We start from the raw sequence: 13,569 nt of genomic DNA, 5'->3' as shown, positions 1-13,569 counted from the left end.
AAAGATTGCAGACAGCACTGTATAGAACTGCAAACTCTGAGCCACTGGTTTCCAAAACCACCTCCAATGGGATTTTGCTGAGCGTGGGCTGAAAACAAGCAGCAGCTCCCTTCCCTCGAATTCCAGATTCTCTTCCGCTTTTTTCTGCACCTTTTCCATGTCCATTTTGCAGTCATCCTCTCCTTCTAATCTGAATTGGCATTCCCTTCTCTGCATGCTCATTTATAAAACTACTCAAATATCTCCTTCCCTCTTTCCACACATTCACAGACATTTTACTCTTGGAAAAAGGCCTCTGTTGACATGATATATCACTAAATGCCACAGGAAAACTGAACCCTCTGCCAGTAATGAGTTGCTAGTAGAGTCAATAAGCAAATAGACAGGACCAGCTGTAGAAACAACTCAAACTGGGAAGTTCTGGTTATAAAAGTATAGTTAAAAAACCCAGTAATAATAAAATACGGCCTGGACACACCAAAGGAGGTTCTAGAATCTTCCATAATGGAAATTTAAAGGACAGGTAAAAAATAGCTGCCAAGAACAGATCACACACACTTAAGCCTGGCTCAGCTAAGGATACTGTAGTAGTTCTTACAACATCCCTTCCTAGCTTTACATTGAAATTAGGTTGTAAGTTTACTAAGCTAATTGTATAAATGTTTTACAGTAGCAATATACACACATGAACACACAGATTTCTATAAGACATCTGACTTCATGCCACAACCCCCCTACAACAAGATTAAAGTCTGCCTAATGGTAGCTCAAGATACAGTTGTACACGACAAATAAGCATAAGATAGGGAAGTCTTCTACTGAGCTTCCAGAGGAACTTGACGAGGCCTCGTGTTACTCAATATTCCACATTCACTTCCAGCTCACTGATGGAAGTTGCCACTCTGAAAGATTTGAAACTTCTGTGTTTGTAGCATTACCCTGTTCATGTTATTTCACTAAGTAGTGAAGGCCACTTCATATCTTAAGTCCACTGGAGTAAAAATTAACAAACCCAAACACTACAAACAAGGATTTAAGGCTACAGAAAAGGAGACCCACACCCATCAAACGTAAGGTACTAACGTGCTATGATAACAAGTAGTGTGCACTATAAAAGACTAGGACACAAAGTAAATGGGTAATTTTTACACGTCACTGTTAAGAAGAAAACTAGGACATTCTGAGTTAGGATGTCCACTTGAAAAAGCTAAAGATGTTGGAAAGACTTAAATCTATATTGTAAGAACTAGGTCATTCCCAGGGTGGGGGTGGGACAGGAAAGAGCTAGAAATTAGGACTACTTAACACACCAAAAGGGTCAAAACCTAACTTGATAATGTACATAAAGTTTTATAGGAAGGAAAGAAGAGGTACTAAAAAGACACTGGCCCAGCCAAAACAATACAAAGAGCATCTGGGTGGACTAGCAGGTCCAGAGACTTCAAATTAGGTACAAATTTACAACAGTGAGATTACACACTGAGCACTGGAATCTATAATACTGTCTTTGAGGTCTTCAGTTCAGAACCAAATTAAAAATACAACGGGAAGGAGAGGGTATATACCTGTGTTGCACATAGCATCAGTATATGCTGTAGACAAAATACCAGTTACTGGTGACATATAATGACCTTTGATGTGGCAGTGTGTGCATAGATGACCTAATAACTCTTCCAAGCCTTAACTGTTTGAGAAGTCCACAATGCTTTTATTTTTAACCATACAGTTTAAGCATGAGACATAATGGGCAAATACAACATGAAAACAGATATTCATGCCAACCAAGACAGATAGGTTTCTGGGGTTATTTTTTTTGATCAAGTGACCTGCCTATTCTCGGAACTTTTGCACCTGAAGTTCTAGAAGTTAGTCCCTCACTCTATTGTATGGTTCTTACTCTGCACTGTTAATTCTAGTTAGCAAGCTCCATCAAACCTAGGTCAGAGGCCAAAAGAAAGCAGTATCAAACATTTCTGCACCGGACTCCTTGAGGCCTGCAAAATTATAGACAAACACAGAAAGAGGTGTTAATCAAGCAGAATAGTAATAAAGTCATAAAGCAAACACACACAAAAAAAAAAAGCCCTCAGTGATTCGCTTTGGGAAAGCCGTACCAGTAGTACCTCTCAGATCTACCGCAGATGTTCCAAAGATCAAACCCACCAGCATGACAATGTGCCTGAGAGACACAGTATCATAAATTATACAAAACTTAAATGATACTAGATAGTGTACGTTAGAAGATAAAACTGGCAGTTCTGTACACTAAAAGTATGTGATAAAAACCAATTATATATGTTCTTCACACTACCCCTAAGCACAACTCCACATCAGCCCTGTTTCTCCTTTCACATTAGACAGCTGGATGCTGCTTATCTTTAAGGCACCTTGAAGACATTAAATAAATACAAGAAACAGGATCCTAGCCTCAGGCACAAGGTATGCATTTAGACAGGCACACCTTCCCTGATCAGTCAGCACTTTTGAAACTCTGGGCACATAGATTTGATCATACAAAATACAGAGTAATAACTGATTGATGAATTGAGGACCATCATTCCAGGTTATTCAAATAGGAGGCCTTACAGCATAAGCACATACAGCATGAGTATCCTGAGGATACTGACTTATTTGCACCCACCACTCCCCTTGTTAAGTCAACCAAAAGTACACTGTCCTCTCTTTGTATTCAGACTTAGCCTTGTACCTGGATAGTGCCAGCTCCACAGGCTATGGAGTCTACACAACCCAGAGTAGCACCAATATATTTCCAGCATGTGTTTCTCAAGGGTATCCATGTCATATTAACACCAAGATTCATGCTATCTTGTTATTCATATGGCTTTGATGCATCTTTCAAGATTACTTTTCTCACTGTTATATGTGTCAGCTCTCTAGCTATTGGGGAGGGGGGAGAATTCAACAGTTAAGCGCACCATTACAATAGCAGCGATCCCTGCACTACAGAGCTAATCAGTGACCCAAAGATAAATTGTTTCCCTCCTCCTGAATCATCTTCTGACAGTACTGCTAATTAGATGACTAGGTGCATTTAAAACAGGAGAACTGTCTGCTGTGGAACAACTGTATTAGCATCCACAACTGCCCAAGACAAAACCATGAATTCTTCTCTGGATATCAAAAAACTTCACCATTCCTCAGCAGTCAAAACCCTCAAATTCTCAAGTGATCACATCTGTACAGCAACACAAACTTGCCAACATGCAAACACACGGGACACTGAATTTGCACAATTCTCTATCGGATCAATGATCCTTGTTTTCATATATGCATGAAAAAAATGCAAAAAGTCTATTTTTAACATTCAGCCAAAGTGTTGAAGTATTTCCAGTCTTCCTCAAAGTTTAGCTACATGAGACAGAGCCAACAAGAACACCTGAAGGAATTTTGCAGCAACTTGAATATTTAGTACTGGCTTTGAATTTGAAGGTATATTTGAATAGAAAAAGATTCTGGATTTTAGTACAACTGCTGTTTCAACACACATCTTATAATTAATAGTATCCATTTCCTAATATGGTGTTTATTTCAGCGTGATGCTTCTCTCCCCCACGATTACTTATAGCTCCATCAGCCCTTACCAATTTTCACAGCTAGGAATTTAAAGGTTTGGGATCATGGCTGGGCATTGTTAATTTACACAAACAGTCTTTACCTAGCTCAATCTTAAAAACAAACCTCAGTGTGCTGCACTTGCCATTGAAAATTAGAACAGGCGCTAATCAGTCAGCTGTTTCAAACTAGACTGCTAATAGTTTGACAAAGTTCAGTTTTTCTATATTAGTTATAACAGTATTCTGGTGAACATGGATTTGAAGTGTTACAGTGACAGCTAATAAAATCAAAATGCTAGTTTAATACTTTTTATACTTTAACTATAAATAAATCACAAGGTGCAATAGAAATAGTAAAAGATCATTCATAGCACACATGACCATCAATATATACATCTAAGCTATAATGTACTCCTGTTCCTAAGCTAAGAGAAAACAACTTCTATCCACTGTGATAAGACTATATATCTGTGGAAACTCCTTTTTAAAAGGATGGAGGGGAAAGCTATCACTGAAAACAATTGTCAGTTACATAGCAAAAGAAACATCCCAAACCCTCAGAACAGGCCAAGTGTTCTTTGCTAAATCACTTGACTGAACCCTGAGTATTATACTCACAAAACAATAGACAAATACATAATTGAAAAAGCTCTGGTGACATGGGGGTTTTTGAGACACCTCTGCTAATTTAATGGGAAGGCTTCCCTGCTCTTGGCTCTTGTGAAGTTGCTTATGCAGTAAGTCTAGAACTATCCTGGATTTTTCTCAAGTTCAATCATATAGCTGGGAGCCTGCAGATCAGACTGAACTTCAACTGTGTCAACCCCATGAGGCTCTCCTTCCTGGAAGCACATCAAGGTTCTTGCGTGAAATCTGATCATCAGCACAGCAGGATTAATGACAGAGGTGGTCAGGCTGATAAACTAGCAGAACAGAAACCTACTTAAATGAGTATGGAACTACATCTAAGATAAGGTCATAATGCAGTCTCACCCCTTTGTGCCAAACTGAAGCGAGACCCTGCTTGAAACTGATGTGAAAGAAAAGGCTTTATCACTCCTTGTCTCCCTGCAGGAGGTCTGTGGTTGTTTCTGGGAAAACAGACACTAGATACTCAGACTACCGCCATGCTCTCAGAGCAATGCCACTGATTGTGGACTGACTTGGCCATGTGATGTCAAGTTTAGCTTACTGAAAGAGGGGATGCAGGGGAAGGTTTTTAAAGTTAGCAGACTTATTTAAGCATGGGAAGGTAAACCGGGTAGCAGAGATTTCTCTCAATGTAAGATCTCTAACAGCTGTTTACCTCTGCATGCCACTACCTGACTAAACCAAGCTCTCTCTTAAAATAAGGTATTCTTAGTAAATCAGTTACTATGAACGCTGGAAATTTACCTTTACTTTTAGCCACTTTTTCCACCCACCTACTTGTGTTTCCTAATGATCAATAATGCCATACCTTTCTGCTGGATACACAAACACCTTGCCTCAGGGTGCTTCTCCGTGATGCTCCTCACCAATGCATGGTAGAATATTACATCTATTTCTAGTAAGTCTATTCACAAAGTATGTAGCTATTGAACTACAAAACTCTTTGAAGTCCCAACATAAATATGATTGGCAATACCACTAACAGAATAAATTTGTAAAGCAAGCACTGGAAAAGCCTAATATTAAGAAGAGGGCTAAATCCTGAATTTACAGAATAGGAAAAGGCACAATGTCTAATCAGCAACACTAAGATAAACCCAAGACAAAACTACTCCAGAACATGAACTCTGAAACTCACACAAACAAGGTCTGTTACTTCCCAGTTACTTAGAGATGACCCAAGTCTATCTATACTCTTACATACTTCACAGCAGCTTCACCATAAAAGCTGTAAAAATGAGTTCCAGTGGCACACAGGACTTTAAAAATCAGTTCATTTCACATTAAGAAATGTCTGCATACAAAGACAGTTGCTACAAAATGCATTACAGAAAGTTTTCCAAGCAGGAAAATAAGAAAAAAACAAATAAATTAATAATAATAATAAAAAAAACCCAAACAACCTTGTTTTCAACTGGTATACAAGCTGGCTTTTTAAAGAGCTGACCCGTATCAAGTTTCCTACACACCCCAAATAAAATTCTTCATATCTGCCCATTTGAAAGAGTTAAAAACTTGTGTTAGTGGAAATTTAATTTCATATATCTAGCTAAACAAAAAAACTTCTGTGGAGTGACTTGCCCTTACACAAGGAGAGAGGTATATATGGAGATCTGAATGCCTTTGGGTATTAAAGCAACATAAAAATAATTTTCATTTTCTAATTCATATACCTATTCACAGCAAGAAAGCTGGATAAGAGGTTTTTCCGTTTAACTTTAAGAAAAGACCATAAAGTGCCACAGAATAGACATAATATATTGTGAGATAAAGTCTTCTGGCATTTCACTGAAATGGAAATAATTTGGAGGATAACTTTGTTTAAAGTCAGGTGCTAGGACAAGGAAAAATTATTTTTGCAATGCCTGAAAGCCTAGAAGTCAACTCAATGCCCTATTCCTCTAACCTTACCAGAGCAGTCAGAACAGCAGAAATATCACCAGCACTATAAAACTGGGGTTGCCTGTATAATTTCACAAATTGCTTTACAAAGATCTTATCCACTTCCCAGATTCATAGCAGCAAGTCACCAACAACCAGATTTTCTCATTCAAACTATTTACTTCAAACTAATCTCTGATTATTTGAGTTAGAGGCATTGCATAACAAACAGCAAAGGAAACAAGAGAGGAGCAACTAATAGTATTTAACTTCAGTGCAATAAATTTTGTGGTTTCAAATTCAGTAATCACGTATCGATCTCCTAATACATGCGTCTAGTGTTGGGAGGCAAAGACTACCAAATGAATGAGTACAATCCCACAAAACTAAAACTAGCTAAAACTAAAGACGTTCACACTTCCATATGACAGAACTAATAGCCATTGGTGTTTAATACACTACGAGAATGCAAAAATACACGTCAGAGACCAAAAGATAAACCAATTTTTTGTTGGGTTTTTTTTTTAGCTTTTTGTTTCTCCCAAATAACCTCTGCAACTCCCCAAATAAAAGTGATAAAAAGCAGCTGGAAGAGTGACAGAGGAAAAATCTGAGACCTACAAGCTCTTCATCACTCACTCATCCAGACTAAAGTAAATAAAAGAACAGCTGACTTCAGTGAAAAGTACTTCTGCTGCTACTCTCATACATTCTCAGCCCCAAACATGAGGCAATCAACATCAAGCGAGGAAAGAACTAAACACACACCTTGAACACCTCAGAGAAGAAACCAGAGCCAATTTTCTCACATGTGAAGTCATCAAGACGAGTAAGTCTGGAAAAGGCACTTATCAGGGCTCTGTATGAAGAGGTACAGACTCTTCCTATCTGGGAAGCAGTCCCTTCTCCTCCAGTGCCACCATCAAAGTCTTCAGCACGCTCCAAGCGTGGTGGAAATCCTGCTATTGAATTCCGCTTACTTCGGTCCATTTTGAAAACAAAGTTTTATCTTGCTAAGGGAGGACTTCTCACATCTTAGGTAATTTGCTGTCTTCTCTACTCTTGTGGGATCCTAAAACACAAGAAATTGAGATTACCATTATTGGAAATATATCTAACAAGTTTGATAGGACTCAAGCACAGCTTATACCAGTTTAAGGGAATAAGGAAAATAAACCCCAGAAGATACACAAGTAGGGGCATGAAGAAACAAAAAAACCCCACCACAACCAACCACACAGCATCATCAAAGTCAGACAATTTAATGAACTTTTCATTTAGATTCATGGAAATACTCTTATGCTCTGGCTATTACAAGAATAGGTTTGGAACGCAAAATTTAACTGGTGAACAAACAACTTTCACCACCACCACCCTTTTCTTTTTTACTTAAGTTCTGGTTGCTAAAGCAAGCAGCTAAGCAGAAGGAAACCCACAAAGTGTAACATTCTGCTTTACTTCAGTAGAAGCTGGTGATCAATGCACTGCTATTGCAAGAAACCATTTCACATTAGTGACTGAACAAGGGATCCCCAACTATAAAAACCCGATCAACTTTCATTTGCCATAAGGAAAATTATTAGCTGTCAATAACAGTAGCTGAAGCACCAAAACCTTTGTTTTTAAAGCTTCCAGCTATGAGCATTCCAAGACCAATTCCTTAAATGGCAGAAAGACAAGTTTATATCCACTAAAGATCTAGCCCCCAAATTTATAAAAACATCAGCAATCCTGCTACAAAAACAAAGTATTCTTATAAGAAGCTGCCAGAACAATTCTACACACACACTTTTTAAAGCTCTGTTAATTTCAGTTCAACTGAAAACACAGGAAACAAGCTACATTTGCCAAGTAGGAGAAAAGGGGAAAAGGGAGGTAGTGGGGGGAGCAACAGTAAGGCAATTTAAAAAAAAAAAAAAAAAAAGTATGTTGAAGTAATCTGGATGACTCTGGAGCCCATCAAATTCAGCCTGGACTGTCAACTTTGACAGGTAGCCTAATTTTTTTTTCTTTGAACCCTAGACTTAAAAGGTTATTCATCTTTTCCACACTTAACTGCTCATTTACAACAATTTGATAAGCCCCTACAAAACCTGAACAAAGTGAGCAGTCACAAGGAGGACAGATTTCTCTTTCCCGAGGGTGAATAAAAAACTGGAGGGAGGGGAAGGAAACAATAAAGTTAAAACCAAAAAAATAATGGTGGACAAAATAATCACAAAGCAGGGAGCAGGCAATTATACTCCTGTTTACACAGATGTACAGAACCTGAACAATACACTAAATTTGAAAAGCATCTCAAAAAACAGAGGCACACCAGCTGTCCTCTGAATATATTAGCAGTGCTGCTATACCCATCTTTGTATGCAGCATATCTTTCAGAGATGCTCTGTGCCAACACATCAGAAAAAACACATAGTCCTTCCCTTCCTTCAAAAGTAAGCTTTTTTCAACTGTGTGGAATTAGTTTGAAGTTGTCCTCTCCAAAAACGAAAAAACCCAACACACACCAACACCAAAAAAACCAAAAACCCCTCTGTATTTTTCAAGGGTGTTTATTGCAAACATCTTAAGTAAGACTTACCTCTCTAAATGGGAGTTAGTGGGTATAAGTGAGTCTTACCAGGGCCTGATTAAGAAAATTTAATCTCTATCAAATCCCACATACAGAATTTTATATGCAGACTCCCATATGCATGAGTTTACTGCACTTTTCAGATGATAGCACTACATAACCTAACATTATGGTGTGGCTGACTGCCACACAGAAGATCAGGATCCAATTTCTGACCTCATATTCTTGCCCCATGAGCCTTGAAGGTCTGAAAATGGTACAGAAGCACCATGGGAAGGCAAAGCATGTTCTGTCTCCCCCAGGTGAGAAAAATAGCCCAGAGAACCTCCTCAGCTATAGAGAAGATGCCCAGGAATTTTCAATGCACGCTTAAATAATTCCTTTTGATCTGAAAGGGACAAACTATCATTTGGCTAACTTTAAAGGAGATTAAGAAAGAACTGTCTATGCAAGAAGGACAGAGAAGAAACCACAGTGTTAAAAATTCCTTTTCTGGAACAGGAGATGCAAGTATCTTTGGAGACTGACCAGAAAGCCTGCTGTAATTGAAGAAACAATTTTTTAGAATTTATTTGCACCAGAGTGGCACCCACATGTACTAGACACTTTCCAAAGAAGGGAGCAAGCATTTGCCCCAGAAATGCAGTCTGACACTCCAGTATCACAATAACACCATACGAAGTGGACCCTGGAGCTTGTAGACACCTCTGCTAAATCTAGTGGAACAACACATCCACACTGCAGCCCAGCAAACTTGAGCAACTTGTAAATCAGGACTGTAAGTTTAAGTTCTCAGGCAAAGCAAGATATATGCAAAAACAAAATAGGGAAGATTGCCAATGTTTTAACTAGAGGAAGATACCAAGTTAGGTAAGGGATCTTAAACAGGAGGAGAAGCCCAATTCTGCCTTAAGTATCCGGATACCATTAACTAAAAAAGATAGTTTCAACCTAGCCTCTCAATCTATTTAAATCTCCCTCACACATACACATTCTATTGACTGAAATCATGTGCTGAACTTTGCAAAACTCTATACAAATCCCACAATGAAAGAAGATATTCAAAGTACTTCACACAAGACAAACCCCAGAAGGTTTTGCCATCTGGATTCCCAAGTAAGCCATTCCTTCATTTCTGCCTGCTAGAGTTTGCCTCCTTTCCAGACAGCGGCACGAAAGCCTTGGAAATTATTAGGCTAGAGCTCCATTTGTCTAGTATTCTGCCCAGGATTGCATATGCAGAATCAGAGGAAAATTTCAAGCGGGCACAGTTCCAAGTGGGCCTCCTGTCATTTTGGCCAATTACACTAATGATCACATCCTCAATGAAATCAACCAAGGTTTAATTGACTGTCAAGTCAGTCAGAGGTACTTTAATTTACTACCTTGTACAGTTAATTAAAGTGCACTGAACAGAACCCAAGACTATCCTGCAAATCCTGCAACCAACTACAAGGTTGTTGGGTGGGTTTTTTTCATATTAAAGCTCAGTTTAAAAACTCTTAAGCTGTACTCAACAGCCAGTTAAAAAAGATCCTGAACCCTCTAAAAAACAATTCCCAATAAATTCCCAGCTCTCAGACCAATTTTTCTGACATCTTTAACAAGACAAGTGCACTCAACTCCACCAAGACAAAAAAAAAATTTAGAAATACACTTCTCAAAATGCACACCTGCCCTACTCATCCATTTATTACATTACTGAAGAGCACAATTTCAGAATGTTTCCCACATGCCCTACCACATTTTGATTTCCTGGCTTAAGAAAAACAAACCCTGAAGAAAAAAAGTATCTATCCTAATATAATATCAAGATCCGTTTCTCCACTGCATGAATGCATTGATTTTTTAACTTTAGAAATTACTATAAATAAAAATATTATCAGTATTTATTTGGTTAATTAGAGGTTTGGCTTTGAAAACAATGCCTAAGCCTGCAAATCCCCAAAACAGCACATCAAGTTACATGCCACACATCAACATAAAACAGGTGACATATTAGCCGGTACTTAACATTTTATACTTCATAGACATAAAAATGGGTAAGGTTTCTCAGCTTTAGCAGCATCCCTTTAATGCCTGAGGGTATAAAACAAGATCCTTCCAAAAAACATTTCCATTCATTACTAAGATGTCTTCTGTCCCCAGTATCTTTATAAACGTGTGCATATTTGCACTCAAATGTCAACCTCACAATTTCCTAAAAGATGGCCTTAACAACAACAACAACCATTTTTAGACACAGAAGACTGTCACTAGGCATTCAGCCTGGAAAGCAATAAATCTGTTGGATGCATGTTATTAATTTGAAAAGGTTTTCTGGAGAACAAGATGCCAAAGCTTTGACATAAGTCATTTGCCAAGAGTTAACTATTAGAACTCATAGTCTGATGTAGCTTCAAAACCCAACACTACAAAAACATGAAGGAATTATGTTGGCAAGTGTCACTCAACCAAATAATAACTGGGGGGTGGGGGGGGTGGAATTCACTGTAGTAATGTGCAAATTTCAGAAAAGCTTCAAAGGAATGTAAAGAACAAAATCTTCCAAAGACTGAATTGATTTTGAGGTCATTACCCAGGAGGAGGGAAAAAAAATAAAAATGTTTGGGAGGGAAACACAAGAAATCAAACTAAACAAGTAAAGCAAACCAGGCATTCCACAATTTTGTTCTCAACTGCTGTCATCCCCTTTCCTAACAGAGGAAAGTTCCTTGGTTTGTCTCTAACTTAGCTTCCAGTCTTCGGGAGAAAGATAGTAACAAATGTTTACAGTCAAGGTAGCTACAAGTACCAGAGCTTGTGCTGTTTGGCCCAGCTCACCCTGAAGCTGAAGTCTTTTTGACTAATTTTACAGGATAAGACTTCAGGTCCAGTTTACAGTCTTAGTTACGACACTGCACTCAAACGTGAAATTCCCATTTTCACGTAGGTAACATTTTGCTTTAATTTCATCTCCCCTGTAGGCAATAATTCCTAGCTCTAGCCAGTACTGTCACAGTGAAAGCTTCCCACACAACTAGGGCTGACATTCCTCAGAGGAGACCTGCATTAGCCCTTACACCACTCCAGAAACTGGAAGTCTGCTAAACTGCATTGTGGTTTTATAATGCAAACAAACTGCCACAAGAGGCTAAACTGAAACAAACAGTTCATTTATTCTGTGACTGTAGCCAAGTTTGCAACCAGTAAGAGACAAGCCATTAACTTACTGCAGAGCTTAGGATTCAGGGCCAAGGTTGTAGGTTTAAAAATATTTGCATCAAGCATAGGCATAAATTCTGACACGTATTTAGAAGGCAAATATAACGGTGGGGTGGGTGGGGTGGGGGAGGTGTATTAAAAACCCACAAACAAACAAACAGAAAACCACTTGATCCTTACGCCCATAATATAATTGCCGACAGTTTCTAGGGTCCAATTATAACACAAAACTAAACTTCTACAGAAGGACCTTGCAAAAAAAAAAAAAAAATCCATTCCTCTCCTAGCCTGGTTTTAGTCACTCCAATCCACAGTGCAGACAGACTCTAGCCTAGCTACAGAGCACCATTAGAGTTAAATAATCACTCGAGTAGATCATGTACAATACACAGCTGCAGCTTCACATGGATAATTTTAATATGTTTGCCTTGCCTAACAAAACAGAGCTCAGTAAAGACACTGAGAAGCAGCTCATGCCTTCCAGGTGTCAGCAGGCTGGCATTTGCTTAGCTCTTGAGAAACACAAAGGGAACCAAAGCCTTCGATACCAACAGGTATTGTAACATTTTAATAATCCAGGAATTTCCCCCTCAGCCTCTGCACCAGGTTTACGACTGAGGGCTGACAGCTCTATTAGCACTGCGGGGGGTCACAGGAGACATAAAGTAACTTTCTGCTGTTTCAATGCAGCCAGTGACACAGCCCAGCACAGCAACATCAAGAAAAGAGAACATGAATGCTTTTGATGGAGGGACGAAGGTAAAATAAGCAGTTGAATTTCATACCTGACTGACCTCTCCTGGACACAATTTTATATTTATACATCATAACACAAGGCAGTCAAGATTTGTATTTTCCAGCTAAAAGTATCATCCCCACAAATATTGAAAAGACACTCTGTAATACACCCTTAAAATACAGCTGAAACACCAGTCCATGTGGTGGACATGGCTTCATGTTATGGTGAAACACCCAGCACCATGTTTACTTCAGGTACCAGCTGCACAAACAGAGTCTTGACTAATTTATTAATTTTTGAAGTGAGATTGGAGACATTGAAGACCACTGGTATTTACATATCAGTCCGAAGCACCCTGGTACCAAGGGGAAACATGTAACTCAGTTTGGAAACCACAGACCTGGAATATACAAAGTAAGCCTTCAAAAGCTAAGTCATCTCAACCAACTCCATTCTCAGTTTTTTTAGTCTGGAGCTATTACAGTTCTCCAGTGCAACCAATGGGACAGTCACATGAAGAAGTGGCTTAGCCACTACCAGAAAGGTGTTCAACTTAAGAAAAAGTGACAGGCCCATATGCAAAGCAGCTTACTATCTAAGTCAGAAAGAGGACTTGGCAACTGGACAACAGATGGAGCCAGTGCAGCACAGTTGCTGATTAGTAGATGTACTTACTGATAAATACATAACTTCAAATGAATACGTTAGGGAACCAATAAGCAGGAAAAGAGCTTTAAAAAAAAAATTATGAACACGGACCTTTTTTGACTTTGCCTAGAAGGGTGCTTAATTTTGTGCCAGGCTGCAAGATACCATGTTGCAAGGATACAACAAAAAGCTTTGCCACTGTGCAAATGCATGGTTCTCAGCTACAGGAAGAATACAGAAAGGGAACCTATGATGTAAGTGAACCACAACCTTCACTCTTTTCTGCAGCCAACACA

General features: G+C 38.8%; 1 protein-coding gene across 2 annotated transcripts in view; it reads right to left on the bottom strand.

The window, feature by feature from the left end:
- The window catches only part of TESK2 (testis associated actin remodelling kinase 2), an 84,345-nt gene that overhangs the window by 69,056 nt on the left and 1,720 nt on the right, over positions 1-13,569 (bottom strand). For both annotated transcript variants that reach the window (XM_056355245.1, XM_056355244.1), the window contains exon 2: positions 6,876-7,179. In XM_056355245.1, coding sequence (XP_056211220.1) covers positions 6,876-7,097 — 222 coding nt within the window. In that variant the 5' untranslated portion in view covers positions 7,098-7,179. The remainder of the gene's footprint in view (positions 1-6,875; positions 7,180-13,569) is intronic.

The sequence above is a fragment of the Falco biarmicus genome, chromosome 11 (genome assembly GCF_023638135.1).
Source record: "Falco biarmicus isolate bFalBia1 chromosome 11, bFalBia1.pri, whole genome shotgun sequence".
NCBI lineage: Eukaryota > Metazoa > Chordata > Aves > Falconiformes > Falconidae > Falco > Falco biarmicus.
This window is presented reverse-complemented; position numbering and strand designations above follow the sequence as displayed.